The 18,777-nt window shown below is 49.4% G+C and overlaps 1 protein-coding gene across 1 annotated transcript in view; it reads left to right on the top strand.

Moving 5' to 3' along the window:
* The window catches only part of LOC144768683 (RING finger protein 112-like), a 352,704-nt gene that overhangs the window by 119,508 nt on the left and 214,419 nt on the right, over nt 1-18,777 (top strand). The window contains exon 8 of the mRNA XM_078652512.1: nt 13,060-13,170. Coding sequence (XP_078508638.1) covers nt 13,060-13,170 — 111 coding nt within the window. The remainder of the gene's footprint in view (nt 1-13,059; nt 13,171-18,777) is intronic.

The following is an 18,777-nucleotide window of genomic DNA, read 5'->3' on the forward strand; positions in this document are numbered from 1 at the left end:
GACAGTAGTTTGTTGGTTACAGGATCAAATTTATTATCCCTAACATTAGTTGTAGTACACAATGGTGTATTTTCTGCAGGTGACTGTAAGTTCAGTACAAAATAAGGGGGGATTGCGAGGTATTGGGATTTCCAGCACACATCCTTCCTGCACAGAATTAGCAACAACAAGGTGTGCTCTTCTCGTTAAGCAAGACCTATGGAACAGCACATTCCATTGACTGTAAATTCATGCCACAATCGATTACCCAGCTCAGTGAGATCACTAGTTAAGTGGTGCAACCCACAAGGCAGGGCTGAAGTGGCACTGCCATTTTGACCAACAACACAGTTTGGAATGTGGTTGGTTAACAGTGACTGGAAACTGTACAGTGCTGTAGAATATAATATGCAGTTCTGTTTCTTTTTTGTTTACATTTCTTTATTTGGTTTTCACATTTTCATGAATAGTACAGACCTGTTTGAATTTTTAATTAGTCTGGTTGCACCTCTTAAAATACATGTACTAAATACATTTGCAGCGTATGAACAGTTGTCACAATTGCGATTAGATGCTCAACAAATGTACAACAATGGTGCTGTCAACATATCAGCACCTGTAAGTAACAGATTACAACCTTTATAATTAGCGCCTGCTCAAACCAGTTGTTGGGTAAATGCATGCTACGTGTTGTCAGTGTGCTCGTTTAGCACTTTCTGCTCTTTTAACTGTCAATGTGGGTTATAATTAAACAGGGACAAAACAAAACATAATAGGTAGCCTGTCATACCATTGGGACATGCTCCTGGTGCACTCAATCGCTGCCTCTATTGTGTATAGCTCAGATGGCAATCTGCTCGCCTTATGTGTTCATGGCATGGTGTGAGGTGGTCTATGGGCTCCTTCGTATCACTTTGCCTTATCCCTGGTTTTTTTCCTCTGGGCCTCGTGCCTCCTCTTGTTTGCCTTTGTTAGGGTGAATCATTGGTGGGGCTTAGAGGAGGCGTGGTAGTGTTGTGCTTGTTTTGTAGCTCAGTCAATATCTCATCCCAGCTGGTGGTGAGGGGGGTCTTGCGAACACGCAGGGTGTCTTCTTGGCGAAGGGTCACGCTTTTTGCTTTTGCCCATGCTAACAGCGAGCGTTGCCACGCTATTATGTGAGGGGAATCAGGGGCCTTCCACCTCTTGGTGATCAGTCTTTTTGCTATCGTTATCTCAAGGTCAAGGAATCTGGAGGTCACTGTGTTTCTGCGGTTTCTGTGATACAGGTGTAGAATGTATATGTGCCATTTGAATGGGAGGACACGATCTGTACATTGAGTCAGTGTGTCTTCTACTTCTCTCCAGTATGTTAGCTAGACAGGGCATCCCCACAACATATGTAAAAAGCCTGCATTGATTGGCGAGCATCTGGGACATGCAGCGTCTCCACGCTTAAAGTACTGGTTAAAATTTTACAGGATGCTCTGTGTGTAATGTAGAATTGGATTTAGCATAGGCAGGCATTCCTGGGGATTCATGCTGGATGTGATATGATTGCGGTCCATTCTGCGACCGTGAGTTGGCAGCCCATATTTTCCCACCAGTGTTGCCAGAGCGGCGTTAAGTCAAATGTTGTGAGCTGACGAACCATTTTATTAGGTGTCCCTCCCCCCCCCCCATTCCATAACCTACATATACTGTATGTTGAGGTGCTTCAGGGTTTGGCGGACAGATCACCGCAGCTATTGGAGAGAGCAGTCAATATTGAGCGGTGGATTAGGAAACGACCTGGGGGCAGTTTGTCTTCCTTTACTAATGTTGTGTATGGGATCAAAGCACCCTCACAGAATAAGTCCCCTGTATCCTTTTGTCCTGCCTATCTCCATCACCGCAGCTCGGCAGCCGTGGTGACTGTCTCGCCCTTGGGTGTCCCCTCCAGTGGCAGGGCAGGTGTGTATGGGGCAACTTTACGGGTGATGAGCAGAATTCTTCAGTAGCATTTATATGCTACACTAAGCAGCAATGAATCTGGCTTTTTTGCTGACGCACAGGGGCGGACCAGTCCCACCGGCTCTGAAAGAGTCAGGGGCCCACGAGTAGACGTGGTATCATCCCTGTGACGGTCCACCAGCCCTCTAGCTATCCACTGCAACTGTGCATCTAGATAATATTGCTCTATATTAGGGGGCGCTAGACCTCCTTGGTCTACAGGTTGATATAGCTTGTTTATCGATACTCGATGTCTGGAGTTCCCCGATATAAAATCTTTTTATCCGTTTTTCCAGTGGTCGGAAGAATGAGAGAGGGACATAGATCGTAAGGTTTGAGAAGTAATATAAGAATCTGGCAGTATCACCATTTTTGTAAGGGCCACTCTGCCTGTTACAGACAGCGGGAGCGTACTCCAGAACTGTATCTGGGAATGGATCGTGGCTAAGGCTAAGTAGGTCTGCTTGGCTCCTGTATATTCTGATTCCAAGATAGCGGAATGTGTCTGCACACCAGCGTACTCACACTGTGTTTAATATATATCCCGGGTTGCCACATTTGTCACTGAAGGGGTAAAGACAAGACTTGGAGGCATAGACTCCTAGCCCGATATTGAGGCAAAGTTTCCTAGCGTGTACGCTAACTGTTGGGGGACTTGGTGGATGTCTCTTAGATACAAGAGTAGGTGGTCTGCTTACAGAGATATTGTGTGCTCGCCATCTCCTAATGTAATGCCTTCTCCCTTCACATTGTGAATTACCTCCGCTAGGGGTTCTATGGCTAATGAGAAAAGTAGGGCAGATAGCGGGCATCCTTGCCTAGTCCCTCCCTTCACCTGTACTGGGACGGATATGTGTGTGGACCTGTTTTTACACGGACTGTCGGTGCAGTGTATAGCAGACACACCATGTTTATGAACCCGTCTCCCAGATTGTATCTTGTCAGCGTTGCGAATAAAATTAACCACTCCAAGGAGTCAAAAGCTTTCTCCAGATCTAACATTAGGCATCCTGATCGTGCCCAGTGGGGTTTTGAGTAAGTTGCAACTCTAAAGAAGCACCTTAGGTTCAATGAGGTGCTCAGAGAGAGCACAAAGCGGTTTTAGTCTGTATGGACAAAGGCAGGGACCACCTGTGCAAGTGTATCTGCCAGGAGTTTTGCCAACACTTTGTAATCAACATTAAGGAGGGCTAGTGGCCTATAAGATTCTAGGTCTGTGGGGTACTTTTTGTGTTTGGGAAGCAACACCAAGTTTGCCTTAGTCATAGATAGGGGGAGCCTCTATTCGCTCAGGGCCGTTGTGTACAGTGTGTGCAATTGAGGGACCAGCGATTTGGCATACGCCTTGTAGAATTCCGCAGGGAACCTGTGAGGACCGGGCGTTTTTCCCGAGACCAGGGCTGCTATCGCACGCACATCTCCTCAGGTGTTATCTGGCCATTTAGCCGTTCTCTCTGCACCAGTGTTGTTTCTGGCAGGCTTATGGTGTCTAAGAACCTGTCTATGGATCCTTCCTCTTGATGCCCCACTGATTGATAAAGTAGGGAATGGTGTTTCATTTCTACGTGTATTTAATGCTGTGTGAATACACGAGCTGGCCTGTATCTGCCTGTTACTTGTCTGCGCTGGCGGTATGAGTACACAGAGTATTTGCAAGTGGGTGTGTGCATGCGCTTCACGGTCCATATAAGGATGTTAGTCTGTGCCATGAGTGAGTAGTGTGCCCTACTTCATTAAGGAAGGTGGGAACACGGTTAGATTTCAAGCCAGGGCAAAGGAAAGTTCTAGAACTGGGGGCACAACTGTGTGCTTCATAACTTTATGAGGGCTAACACGTAGTCGATATTAGTCCAAACTGCAGAGCTTAACCGCAACTAACTTGTTAGGTGTGGTTGCCTGCTGGGTTGCGTGCTACAGGTTTATGCGTGTTGGACATAACGTCCATGTTATCTCTGGGCAATTGATAACTACCTTTGGGCTTAGGGTGTTGCCGTACCCTAGTCATTACTTAACCGAAAGAGTGTTCTGCGCCAGTGTGGAGGTTCCACCGTGCATTGGACAGGTGCTACATGCGTGTTGATGTGGCGCTGTTAAGAGTTATTCACATTAATAGAACAATATTGCAATTACGCATCATATGGCAAAAATACACTTAACAGTATGTTGCTAGTCCTACTGGCCTGGCGCTTGACCCTACAACATACACAATGGGACAGCAACCTGAGTGGACAAACGCCTCTCTGACAGGGTGTGTGGCTGGGGAAGGTGGCATTACCAGAGGGATTCAAAAGATGGGACCACATCGGCATATCACAACTGGGAAAAATATGGGTGGGCGATCACATTACGACACTCCACCCGCTCATGCGTCAGTGTGAGGAATGGCTGGGTCACCTGGGGGAAGAAGACTGGCTCGATAAACTTATGGTCCCTAAGTTCATCACCACTTCAGCCAGACTCCGCCCAATTCAATTATATTCTCTCCATACCGGCTATCCCACCCCGTAGCACCTTTATAGGGCAGGCCTGCGTCCTTCAGCAGAATGCACGCGCTGTGGACAGGAGCCAGCAGACTTTTATCACATGGTCTGGTCCTGTCCCTGCCTTAACCCGTATTGGGATAAAATAGAATCCAAACTCACTCACGTCCGGGGCTGGCAGGTGCCCCATAAACCCCTACACCTCATCCTGGAAGTCATGGACGACTTAGATGGGTCCAGAGCAGATAAACTATTCCTAGGTATGGCCACCATGGTGGTCAAGCACGACATGGCTGCGAAATGGGCACAGACTGACCCTCCAAGAGTAGCTAAATGGTGCAGAGGTGTGGGCTGTGCCTCCCAGGAGAAGCCCTTGTTTGAGGCCAGGAGATGCCTAACCAAACACAAAACTATCTGGAGCAAATGGATAAATCAACTGAGATGATTAGCTTGTTCTGTTTATGTATTGTAGATCTGGATCGATATGCATGTATGTGCACAACCTCTGCTGGTACACTCTGAAATATCAGTGGCTAATGGTCAAATGTGATGTACTGTTGTTTTTGTTTCTCCACAAATCAATAAAGTTGATTATCAAAAAAAAACCAGTACGTTGCTGATTGTTCAGAGTATGCCGTCTGATGTCTGCGGCATGATGTCCGGCAGCAGAGAGTCCAAGTCATTAGATTTGGCTGGCGACGACCCAGACGCGCCCAGAGAAGGGGTGGCTCGTGTCTCTGGCTCGGAGATGTGCGGTTTATTTCAGATTGCTGCAGCCACATGGAGGGCCTCTTGCCTTTCTATTTGCCTTTGTTCCATGTCAGGGATCGCAGCTTGTGGTCTCCGTTGCTTGAAGCGTCCTAGGCCCAGTGCCAATTTCTTCTGCCTTGTCAGAGGAGCTGTATGACTGCAGTTGGTTTGGGTTCCGTCAGCAGGCCTGATTCTACCAACCAGTCCTAGTCCTCAGGTGGTGTGTCAAAGAATTGGGCAAGCCCTTTCGTAACAACTCAAATTTTGGCTGGGAAGATGAAGGAGTAACGGATGTTCAAGTTGCGAAGTTTACGTTTCACCTCACTAAAGTATCCTCCTCTTTTCCGCACCTCTATTGTATTGTCTGGAAACAGCATTATTTCTAGTTCTGTATCTTAGTGTCATTGAGTTTGCGGGCCTCCCTCAGCACTGTGTCTCTGTCCCTGTATTTCAACAGTCTTAAGAGGAAGGGCCTTGGTCTGGTTCCCGCGATGCAGTCTGCTGGCCGGTACTCGGTGGTCGCACTTCACTACAAATTCAGCTGCCAGTGTGTCTTCTGTGAGCAGTTCCTTCAATCAACGCACAACATATGCAACAAGGTCTTGTCCCTCCTCTCCCTCGGGCAGGCCCATCACTCGGATATTATTTCAGCGGGATCGGCCGTCTGCGTCCTTCAGCTTATCTTCTAGCATGTTTACCCGATGCACAAGGTCTTGTCGAGCTGCTGCGTGGCTTCTAGTGGTCAGTTTCCGATCCAGCAGTACTTGCTCGTTGGTGTGTACCCTGACAGTTTGCGGTTGTCTGCTCACAGTAAAATGTAAATCCAGTACTTGTATAGCGCACAAATCACCCCCTAAGGGGTATCTTGGCGCTGGGGGCCGTTGAGAAGATTAAGGGAGCTATTGTCCAGAGTCGCATGGTGCTAGGCAGACCCCTGCCGCCGGAGCTGGGGATCGAACAGTGATCCCCGGCAGTCAGCGTCAGTCGCCCTGGCCGCGGCGCCACACCTCTCCCAGAGTAGTGTGATGTCAGCCACAACCGTATCTATTTTAGACTCTAGTGAGGTCCGGGTGTGTTCCAGGAAGGCACCTAGCTTCTCCACTGCAGAGAGACAGGACAGAGTACATTTTTGTGGAGAGTGTCCTGGTTGGTGTTTATCCTGCTTGTTATTCCGATGCTTGCTCGGCTTCCTGGGTCTCCGATTGCGCAGCGGTTTGCTGCACGTTTGTACGTAGGTGACAAATGGCAAAGTTTGTGCGGGGGTCATACAGGTGTCCCGGGAGGCTAGCTCGTTCTTTACCCGAGCGGTGTGCTGACCATAGGGGGTGTGCTGCTTTTCTGTGCATGTCACTCAGGTGCCTGCTGGCTGCGCCAGTGCAGTGTTGCAGTCCTACCACTTAGCTAGGCTGTCACCATCTGCGGGCGTTGTGGGCTCTATTGTGCATTGGAGGCCTTCTGTGGGGCTGCGGCCCACGGTCTGCAACCCGCGAGCGTTTAGCACCCTGTTCTCCCCTAGCAAGCAAAGAGGGTGAGAGAGGCTGCAAGGAAATCCACCCTGCAGGTGTCTTAACTTGGGCTGCCTGAGCTTTGCTATTGCAGTGTGCGCTGTGTTTGGGGTTTCTGCTGTCTGGTTATCCTCCTCCCGACCAGGTCAGTGCCAGCGAGCCTCAGGGTGTCAGGCACACACACCACCAGTACTCATGAAGTGCGCCACTTCTCCTGATTCTTTTCCGTTGGGCAGAGACCCAAGTCTGGTTCCTCACAGGCCTTTTAGCAGCAGCGCAGGCAGGCACTCACCGATCCACCTTGCTCTGGTCTCTGCTTCCGTCCTCCGAGGTTTTGGGTCATATGAGCGGGGCAAGAGGAACTCCTCTCCCCCACCATCCGCTTCACGGGCTGCTCCTTCACTCCAGCCCGCAGTCTTGTGCTCGCTTTGTGCGTAGCCACGGGGCTTAACCCTCGCCCACAGCCTCAGAATTTCCCAGCCCTCTCCTCCTCAGGCCTCTTTCACAAGTGAGCCCGGGGGCTCGATGTTGCCTGCACTTGGGTCTGCTTTAGTTGTTTTTGTCCATGTTGGGCTCCATCTCTGCCGCTGCAGTGGTGGGGCTAATGCAGATCTCGCCTCGCATCTTGTGTATGAGTCGGAGGCCTCCCGCCCGTGGCCTCGCATGTCTCTGGGGCTTCCACCTCTTGGGGCTCCTGGATTCTGACTCCGGGTACCTCCGCTGACCCAAGGCTCCGCACTCGCCTGCTGCAGATTGTTACTTTGTATTGTGTCTCTGTTCAGCGTTAGGGCGAACCACTTGACTGTCGTTGCGTTCTCCTCGCTCTCCTCCGGCCCACGCAGGGAACAGGTGTCTCGCCAGGGAGGCCGCTATTGCGGCTTCGATGTGGCAATGAACAGCAGGCACCTCACAGTATTTAGGGCCTCCTGCATACTAGAGTTTGCTGGCGTGCTATATTTGCAACGATTAATATGATCGACAGGATAATCAAGGGTTTGTCCAAGGCAAGTGCTAGAGGTTCACATATTTATCTTGGCTGGCTAGCCATGCCCCCCAATATGCAGTTCTTTCTTAAGCGTTATAAGCAGATTACATGGTTCACAGTACTGAATTCAACTGACAGGCCTAATGATATAAATAAGCAAGGATCCTAATTTTGTACTGTTCTCTGAGTGAGATTCCATAACAGTGCTGTGACAAGGCATAAAGGCTATGTTCATTTGTACACCACTTCTTTCTCTAACTGTTTCGACATGGTGGAGCATACAATGATGTGTCTGACGTGAGCATGTAAGTTCACATCTATGAATTGCTGAACTGGGGCATGTTTCAAGCTTTCATATCACCCTACTTCTTAATGGTTTCAGATTGATAATGTAAATTATTGAAATATCTGAAGGAGACACATTAGTGATAGATTCCTTACCTTAGAATATCCCCAGGCGTCAGACTGGATCCGGAAAGTTTTTGTTAGCAGTATACCTGCGCGCCGGAAGGTGTCGTCGTAGGCGTCGAGATGACATTACAGAGACTACTTAGGCACCACCCATGTGCTCTGACGTCAGTTCTTTCTTTTTCCGCGCCAGAAAGTGCAGATCCGGTTAGAGCACGTACCCTAGTCCTTTTTTCAATAACTTTTGAGACTTTTTGTCTTCCATTTTTTGAATCTTGACTCCTGGTGCCACGTAGGGATGCCTTGGTTTTAAATCTTGCGGGGGTTGTCACCGTACGATGTCGGTGGCTGACCCCCATGGGGTCTGTCTCTACTGTCTGGAGCGCAACCATGACTCCCGGTCATGTTCCCACTGTCTGGCAATGGCTCCGAAGGCCTTATGGGAGCGGTCCCATAAGTTGCTGGAAGCCCATCAGTCTTCTCCGTGCCGTTTGAGGTCCAGGGATCGATTGAGGGGCCGACCCCGGAGCCATCATCATCGCTCCTCGGGGTCGAAGTCTTCACACTCTGAATCTAGTTAGAGACGTCATAAGAAATCGAAGAGGCGTTTACGCTCTCCGACGTCCCCCCCGTCGGTCTCCGGAACGCAGACGAGGGGGCCAGGGGTACCACCCCCGCGGCTCCTTTGGAGCCTGTGAGTCCCTTGGCCTACCCACCTTATCCAGGTCCGTCGGCGACTCCTGCCCAGGTGCAAGATTTTCTTGCTGCCATGGACTGCCTTTTCAGGCCTCGGGCTCCCGCCGGCGCGCCTTTGGGCACCACCGTCCCAGCTGAGGCCCTCCCTTGCCGCCGGCTCTGCTGTCGGTGGCTCCGGTGCCGCAAGGTCCTCCACCCGCGGCTTCGCCGCTGCCCACAGCTCTGTTCCCAGCGCCACAGTGGGTTTCGTTCCACCACCGCCCTTGCCCGGGTTCCCGGACAATTTTGCTCCTGGTTGGGACCCTAATTGGGACATGGAGCCGGACCGGCGCCCGACCATTTATATTCCCCTGTGTCCCACCCCCACCCCCACCCCCACCCCCGCCGCAGCCCGTTCCACTGGCAGTAGTGGAAGGGGACGACTGGGAGGGGTCTCAGGCCGTGTGGCTCGGAACAGGAATGGACAGAGGAGTTGGAGGATGCAGGTGGCCTTGACCTCTCCTCTGACCCTGGTTTTCTTTCTCCTTCTGCTGTGGCTATGGAGGAGGGCACCACATACACTGTGGTGCTCCGTAGAGCAGCTGAGGCCCTTGACCATGACCTGCCTACGGTGACCCTCAAAACTAGTCTCCTCACTGAAGTACTTCAGCCGGCTCTATGGAGCCTCTGCTACAGTTCAATGAGGCGTTAACTGACATACTGATGGGCACCTGGTCTAGACCCTTGGATAAAAACGTAACTAGGCGTTATCGCCCGGCCCGGGTGACCCTGCTTTTTTGACAACCCACCCAACCCTGGTCATCCAAGCCTCCACTTCCCAAAGCGCAATCCCTACCGCTCCGCCAGATAAGTAATCCAAGAAGCTGGAACAGTTCGGCAAGAAACTGTTTTCATCTGACAGCTTAGGGCTGCCGTCGGTGAACGTGCATGCCTCTTGGGCTGCTACTCCCACGCTGTGTGGGACACAGTTGCACAGATGCTGCCTCAGTGTCCGAAGGAGGGTTGGACAGTGCTTTCCCAAGCGGTTGCTGAGGGGAAAGATGCAGCAAAGTTCGCCATCCGGTGTGGCCTTAACATCGCGGACTCGCTGGGTAGGGCGATTTCCACGACAGTGGCCCTCCATCGCCTGGTTGCGGTTTTCAGGAGATGTTCAAAGTTCTTTTATGGACATGCCCTTTGATGGTACTCGCCGGTTTGGCGATAAGGCAGATAGTTCGCTGGAGCATTTTAAGGACTCCCAGGCTACGGCCAAGTCCTTGAGTCTCTCCACCACGCGCCCAGCTATGTCTGCTTTTCGTTCCTTTCGTGGCCACGGAAGGGACGCCTCAACACGTTCGTTCAACTAGAAGCCTGCGCAGAACCAACCTCAGCGCGGACGTGGTTCCCGATGTGGTGGGACAGGGGGCCAACGTGCGGGTCAGTCCACCTCCACTCCCGCAGCATCCGCCTCAAAGCCATCCTGGTCCGAGCTTGGGGGCACACCCCATGCCAGTGAGTGACGGGGTTCGCCATCACCTCCCCCACTGGCGTTCCGTTACTTCAGACAGGTGGGTGCTGCAAATCGTCCGAAGGGGCTACTCCCTCCCCTTCGAGACTGCCCCTCCAGCCATGCCACCTCAGTTCCACTGCATGTCGGAGACCATTTTGTGCTTCTCCAGCAGGAAGTCACGGCCCTCTTGGCCAAGGGGGCCACCGAGCTCGTTCCTGGGCCAGAAGTAGGACATGGTTGGTATTCTCACTACTTTCTGGTCCCCAAGAAGGAGAAAGGGGGCCTGCGCCCCATCTTGGACCTCAGGAACGTCAGCCGCTTCCTCCAGAAGTAGAAGTTCAAGATGTTGACTCTGGCTCAGGTCTTGGCTGCCCTCGACCCTGGAGACTGGATGGTAGCGTTGAACTTGCAGGACGCATATTTTCATCTCCCCGTCCTGCCGGCCCACCAGCGTTACCTGCGGTTCACAGTAGGCCAAGAACATTTTCAGTTTGCCGTACTCCCTCTGTCCAGGGGAGTGTAGTGCAGGTGTTCATGGACAACACCACTGCCATGTGGTACTGCAACAAACTGGGCGGGGTGGGTTTGTGGACCCTATGTCAGGAGGCTCTGCACCTCAGGACATAGCTGGAACATCAAGGCATTACCTTGGTGGTTCAAGACCTGGCAGGTTCTCTGAATGCCAGGGCGGACAAACTCAGCCACCAGTGCATGATGGATCACGAATGGTGTCTGAACTCGGACGAGGCGCAAGGTCTCTTTCTGCAGTGGGGAGAGCCTCTGTTAGATCTATTCGCCTCAGAAGAGAACGCACAATGTCATCAGTTCTGCGTGTTGAAATTTCCAAGGCGGCACTCGCTCGGCTACGCTTTTCGTCGCGAGTGGAGCTGCGGTCTGTTGTACGCCTTTCCGCCTATACCACTTCTGCCCAGAGTGCTGAAGAAGATTCGGAGCGACCGGGCCCAAGTAATCCTTGTGGCTCCGGATTGGGCACGAAGATATTGGTATCCCGAGCTACTCAGCATGGCGATCGATCCCCCGATCCGACTGCCTCTTCGGGAGGATCTTATGTTGCAGCAGCAGTGGAGGGTCCTCCAAACGAACCTGTCCAGTCTCCACTTACATGCGTGGAGATTGAGTGGCGACAGTTGACAGCTTTCGACCTCCCTCCCGAAGTCTGTGATGTCATTCTGGCAGCCAGGCGTCCCTCCACTAAAACGGTGTACGCCTGTAGGTGGAACAAATTTGTGGCATGGTGCACAGCAAAGGCTGTGGATCCCCTTTCTGCCCCTTTTTCCGAAGTCCTTTAGTTCCTCCAAGCATTATTGCCTTGACAGTCAAGTCCGGAGAGACGGCTACTTTGGCCATTCTGTTCTCCGTGACTTTCTGGTGTAATCTTGTTCGCAGACCCTCCACCGGGGTTGGTATTGCTGGGGTATCTATTCTAAGGTAAGGAATCTATCACTAACGTGTCTCTTTAAGATGCACATGTTACTACTTGTGTTACAATATATCTGTAAGAGACATTAGTTAGTGATAGATTCCTTACTGCCCCACCCATTCTCCCCGTTCTATGAACTATTTTCTAGGGTTAAGGTCATCCTTTTCAGGACCCTAGTTTCATGGCACCAGTGGTCAGCTTCTTGCAAGGCTCTGCGTTTCTGGCGCGGAAATTCGTGTACAGAACGGACGTCAGCGCGCATGGGTGGGGCCTAGGTAGTCTCCGTGACATTGTCTTGGCACCTACGACGCCAGCAACGGACACGGAACCGCACGGCGCCACCGTACGAGGCGCAGGGGGACTGCTGACAAAGAACTTTCCGGAACCAGTCTGACGCCTGGGGATATTCTAAGGTAAGGAATCTATCACTAACTAATGTCTCTTACAGATATATCGTTACACAAGTAACGAAACCAAGGTGCTCTGTACATTGTTGAAGGGCCCAGGCTGGAGTAGAATATGATAAGGTGTTTATGGTTTTGAGGGACAAAATTATTGAGATTAGATTGGGAAGATAGCTCTCTGGGAACATTTACTGAATGTTGTTTGAAGTGAGGCGTGTTAAGATACATTTGTCAAGGTCCCTTCTTATAAACAAGAGAGATCCCTTCTCTGTTTTTATTAAAGTAATGTGCCATATTGGTAGGCTTCTCTTACGTGGCTGAAAGGCTTGCTTAGTCAAGAGTGACTGATGCCTTATCAATGGTAGATAAGTCTCTGTTTTTTTACCTGCAGTTGTTTTGTTCACTGTGCAAAAACATTGCTTGCCTTCAAAAATAGATATATGATAACCTCAACTTAACTTCAATAGATGACTTATCTAAAAAATAAACTTTGTTTATTTACCCCTTACTTTCTAATTTGGTATTTTTCTTAATAGTTTTTTTTTTCTCTCTAATTTTCGGTGAACTGGGGTTCATGGCGAGTTTCGGCACAGTATCTTTCTAGTGAGCCCAGACAATCAGAACTCCTCTTTTAGATTTGAAAAAGTCAAAACTATTTATATTGATTACACAGATAACTTTTTGTTTTTGTAAATTGAGTAATGTCATGTATGAACTAGCCATTATAGTCTTTCCTGTTTTACAGTAGCTAGTTAGCTGAGGTTTTATATTAAAGGAAAATGGTATGGCTGGTTTAGTAATGGGCTGAGGTCAAACCACCTTTGGAAATATCCTTTCTACCTTCTGTCTTAATAGTCTTAAGTGGGAGATTGGAATGTACAACACGGGGCTAGTAGTTATTCTGATACCATTGCCTGTTAATTCTATGTCTCTGACTTTCACCACTCATAGGAAAGAGGAAACTTCCGCAGCACTCAGCCAGAGTGGAAGACCAACCAGCATGGGGCCAAAGGAGTGTGGATGTGGAGGACACCCTTCCTGATTGATGTGTTAGGAGAAAAGGTGAGAGAGGATTTAAAGCAAGGCACCTTTGATTTCCTGTAATAATGTGGTGGAGATAGTGATATTATTAGCAAGTCATTTGTATTAGTTCAGAAATTAAAAAAAAGGATGAAGTGTTGATAACAAATACTGCTTTGAATATTTAGTGTCCTTGCCCACTAAAGACATTTAAGAAAATAAGCAAAGAAGGGTCAAAAGCAAAACACCAGGGCCAACAGACTGCTCGCTGTAGCTTCAATGAGCAGTATAAATCACTTTGGTCACTATGGGATGGGGAGAATGACATATTCTTGTACCTTTTGCTAGGATACCAGACTAGCAAAGATTTGAAACCAAGTGATCGGGGTCTAACACCAAGATAAGCTTTGCTTTGCAGCAGATAGATTACACAATACTCTCTTTCGGTCTGTTGGCTGCATGGAGCTGAGCTTTCAGACTTCTCTCAGGAGGGTTGAAGATCAAACCATAACATGTATTCAGGCTAAGCACATAAAAAATAAATGATTGTCTTTTTAAACCATTTAGTTGAAGAGAGAATTCAAAGAATAGTCAAATTTAAAAGGGAGGCATAAATACTCTGGATTTATAGTGGAAATCCAAATTAGTAACAGGAGCTTGCAGTGACCCAGTGGTTTTCCGAATACGTGGTTGCTTGCCAGATGTCATAAATTAAGAGAATGTTGTAATGCCCAGATGCAGGACCCTTGTCTCCTCCAGGACCTTCTTGTGGCAGCAGGCACTATCAAAGTAACCCAGAGGGAACATGAGAAAAATAAATGATTTAGTCTTGATTAAAGCACAAGAATCAATTTAATTATATTTCCCGAAGCATTGGTTGGCTGGCTCTTGGAAGTGCACAGGGTCTATTCAGGTTCACTTGATGGCCACTGAAGCTTTGCTGCAGCAGGGAAGGATGGTTGTCTCCTTTTAATTGGTTGTCACTACTGTTGTACCAAAGGATTATCTGTGGCCTGCCAAAGTTTGTCTCAGACCAGAGAGTCTCTGCCTCTATTGATCCTCATTGACCAGATTAACTGGGAGGTTTCTCACAGAAAGGTATACAAAGGATGGTCAGGGTATGTTCGAGCAAAATAGAAGTGGCTCTGTGAGATGAAGAAACAAGACTTGCTAGTTCTTTCTCAAAGTTTGGTTATAAAATGAAGATGAATGATTGATGTGCTCCACAAGTGGATACTGCGGTAAAGCACAGACTCTTACAGCACTGCTCTTGGCTTTCTTCAAATTAGTGCTTGCTCAAAATATTCACTCTTTCTTATATGTAAACGTTTTAATAATTGGTGTAGCAAAGTAGTTCAATATTATTTAACAGCACTATCCAAACGATATATTAATCTCATTGCAAGCTAAATAGTTTGAAAGTCACATGTTGGAAATACTAGGAACTAGAATTATATGAGGCGCACAGTATTTTAACACTTTAGATATAAAAACAGAACTCAAACAAACTGCTAGTAAGCAGCAAGGGCTGGTTATCTATTCCACTTTTGGGACTGGTGGTTGGTTTATGAGGTGACCGGGATAGTATTAAAGGGCTGTCTGGCATGGATGGTGAGGTGTTAATTATAAGAAATGATACATTGGTAACTAGCTAACTCTCTTTGAATGCTCTCTTATATATTCATCAAGAGCTAGGGGAATGCTGAATGGCACAAGTCTCACTATACATGCAGGACTCTGAACTGTATAGATCTCACCAGCTCAGGTCAGAAAAGAGAGAATGGGTATAGGCCTCTGTCCTGTAACTAGAGGGCACAACTTACAGTACAATGTGAATAGTCCTATGAGTAGCAGGAGGGAGTTATTGGAGATGATAGTTAAGCATTCTGTACTACACACTTTAAAGCAATCCGCTGAATTGGACAAGAGAGGAGCAAATTGTGTGTTCGACCTGTTACTACCTTCTCTGATCCCAGTATCTCATAGTGTGAACATGTGTTTGATATTACAAACCAAGCCCTGTGAACTGGTTGCTCATATCTTCACTAGGGAGACATATGGTCCCTGGAGTGCAGCACAATCCCTGCTCTGCTAAGTTAAGGCCCCAAACCAAAAAAAGACAAGCCCCATATTTACTGATAGTACGTTTTGTTGAGTCACTTCCCTCTCTGTTCAAAGCCTTCTGAAGAAATACAAAATTGCATATGTGAATATAGTTTGGATTGAATATAAATATTAAAAGGGAAGTAAACTTCTGCTGCGAGCCAGGCCATAAATCAAGACATTATCAAGATATTTGCATTCCTACAAGTCTGTGGATGAAAGGAAAAAATCCTTTCCCAACTCACCCTCATTGTTATGTACTGGAGTCCTGGCAAAAAATATTTTGCCTGATTACCTTTCAGTTGAAGATCCAGCATAGCATTCCACACACTTTGCTTAGGATGAAGGTAGTGGACTTAACCACTCAACAATGTATGAACTCAGACACCAGTGGAAATAGAACAATAGTCCTTGACAGGACATGGATGCTTTTAGGTACTACTGGGCCATCTTTCATCCAGTTTTATCACAGCATTTCAGGATGAGAGATAAAGTTCTAAGACTAAAACAATTAATTAGATCTCGATCTGTAGAGGGAAGAGGCAGGGTTGTCCCATTTCCCCCCTGGTTTTCGCTTTGGTGATGGAGCCCTTGGCGTCCCTGATGCGGTCTTGCGACCGGATGCGGGGATGGGAATGGCCCAGCGCTGAACCGGAAAAAAATCGCCCTTTACGCAGACGCTGTCCTCCTCTATTTAGCAGAACTCGCCCGGTCTGGCCCACAATGTCTTCGCATCTTGCAGTCCTTCGAACGGGCCTCGGGCCTCTGCGTGAATCCCAACAAGTCTGTCCTGGTTCCCCTCCACCTCTCTCGTGAATGCTTTGACTGGCAATCCGAAATACCACTATGTCGTCAATCCTTCAAATATCTGGGGATCTGGGTGACCCTGCTGACTGAGCTCAGCTGGGCCCTCAATGTCACTCCACTGGTGAAGCGAGCCAAGGCGGACCTCCAGAAGTGGCAGTCGCTGACCCTCAACCCCATGGGAAGGGTTGCTCTCTTTAAGATGATGGTGCTTCCTTTACATGCTTCAGAACACCCCCATGTGCTTTCCCAGGGCTTGGTTCCGCGAGCTCGACGGCTTGGCCAACAAGTTCTTGTGGCGGAGAGGTAGGTCCAGGCTGGTGCTCAGTGCTTGCAGGATCCCCTCGTTAGATGCGGGTTTGGGGATGACTCACCTTTATTTATACTATTTAGCCACACAACTTCTCTCCATACATGACTGGTTCAACAGGGGGTGGTCCGATCCAGCCTATAGGCTCGAGCTGGGGGAGCTGGGCCTCGCCAGAATCCATTCCTTTCTATATGGGACCCCTATTCCTTCCTGTCTTCCGGAGGTGACGCGCTCAGTGTTACTAGCCAAATGGACACACACACTGACCCAATGTACACCCCTGTGGCACGGGACCTGGCTCAAAGAAGTGAACAGGCTTTGGGGCTTTGGAGCTTGGCATCTCATAGCTTTCACGCAACTGGGCGGTGTGTGGGTGCTCCTTCGACAGTCTCCAAACCAGATACTCGCTGCACCAGTTATTTCGATGCCCTACACTCACACCTCACAACAGGTACACGGTTACCGGATCACAGTCCGCCTGAAGCCCAGATTATGTTTGGGGATCTGGGAAAAGGCTGCATTTCCCGCATTTACCATGCTCTGATCAACAACACCCCGACTTCCTTGGACCGACTGCAGGGTCAATGGGAGGACTGGGTGGGCCCCTTGGAAGAGGAGGACTGGCGTGATGCCCTTATGGCCCCCAGAACATTCACTGCTTCTGCCAGACTGCGCTTGGTGCAGCTCTACTATTTACATGCCTCATACCTCACTCCGGTATGCCTTCATCGGGCAGGGTTTAGTTCGTCTTCAGCCTGTACTAGGTGTGGCCATGACCCCGCTGATTTCCTTGACATTCCCATTTTGATGCAACATACACAGTGCAATATGACAAACATGGACTTGAAAGGCAACCCTGCACTCATATGCTACCCCTCCCCTAGACAACAAGTACATTGCCGCGTATGCAACTGGGTAGCATGCCGTGTCCATGAGGGCAAGTAATGGATAGTCCTCCACCGATCGTGCATCCCAATTTCTGAAATTGAACAAACAACTCCCCCGCCCCCCTACATCCCCTCCCTCAAAACCTCCCCCTTCCCCCCCTCCTCCGGTGTGTTGCTTCGCCTTCCATGGAGTCAACCAACAATCCTGCCTGCATCGTCCTTAACTTGTGATAGGTGTCCCACTGGAGGATGCCGCAGTGAGCCTCAGAAATCGAAGGTATCTTGGGCATGTAAGCTCATTAAATTCCCCGGACAGTAGCGTAAGGAAAGGTTGCCAAGTGGTGGTAAAGGAGTTAGTGGATCGTGAGAGTGGCCTGAATACACTCCATCCCCGATATATACCAGAGTCTGTGCAACCATCCTGTGTGCGTAGGTCTCCTTGTGGTGCCCCATAGCAAAAGGATATGGTGTGTCGCCGCCCCCACTGCCAACCCCATTTGTTTCTCCCTAATCGATTTTAGTGGAAAAGTAAGGGCGTTTGGTAGGCCGAGTAGTGTGTAGGCTGGAAAACGGGGAATCTCCGTCTCAAAATGTGCATCAATGTCATCTAGCACTACCTGCCAATAATCCGTCACCTCTTTACAGTCCCATAGTAAATGAGTCAAGGTCCCCAGCTTGCCACATCCCCTCCAACATGTGGGGCTGCGGCTTGGATTAACTTGATGCAGCCGAACCGGCGTCCAGTACCAGTAGTATGCAATCTTAACCGCCGATTCCCTACTGGTCACGTTCCTGGCTGTATGATGGTGCCTGTGATAGACATCTTGCCACTCTTTATCTGGAAGAGTCCTCCCGAGCTCCGATTCCCACCGCTTTTGGCCAGCCAAACGCGAGGTGAAGATGGGCGGGCTTAACATTTTATAGAGGTCTGTAATCGCTTGCCTATCCGTCTTTTCCGTGATGAGCCATTTCTCAAACGGTGTGAGGCGTCGGCTCACCAGAGGTTGCGCGTCCCGTTGCGTTAGCCAGTGTCGAATCTGGAAATATTGATACCGATGCGGTGTTAGCAGGGTATACATCTCCTTCAAGGCATCGAGTTGGATAAAGCCGTCTAAGTCAAACAAGTGACCTGCTGACCTGCATTCAGAGGTTCTCCACTAGCTGAACGCTTGTGGCTCCACACCGGGGGGAAACGCAGGGTTGTCAAGCAGTGGCATGATGGGCGATGGGAAAGTGGTAAGGCCCCTGTTAACCGCTACCATGTCCCGCACCTTGAGCAACGAGCGGGTGATAGGTGACTTCTTTAGATAGGACGGCCTATCCGAGCGTTTCAAAAAGGCGACCTTCCATAGCGACATTTGGGCCATCGCTTTATCCTGGAACAGCTACCTCTTTTCTGACTCTGGGCGATTCCATTCTAGGAAGTAGCGGAGCTGCGTCGCCTGGAAGTACCGGACAAGATCAGGAATACCTAAGCCACCTTCTGCTGGGGCACGCCGGGCCAAGTCACTATGAAGCCGCGGGCGTTTTCCGGCCCATACAAAC

This window comes from Lissotriton helveticus, chromosome 7 (genome assembly GCF_964261635.1).
Source record: "Lissotriton helveticus chromosome 7, aLisHel1.1, whole genome shotgun sequence".
Taxonomy (NCBI): Eukaryota; Metazoa; Chordata; class Amphibia; order Caudata; family Salamandridae; genus Lissotriton; species Lissotriton helveticus.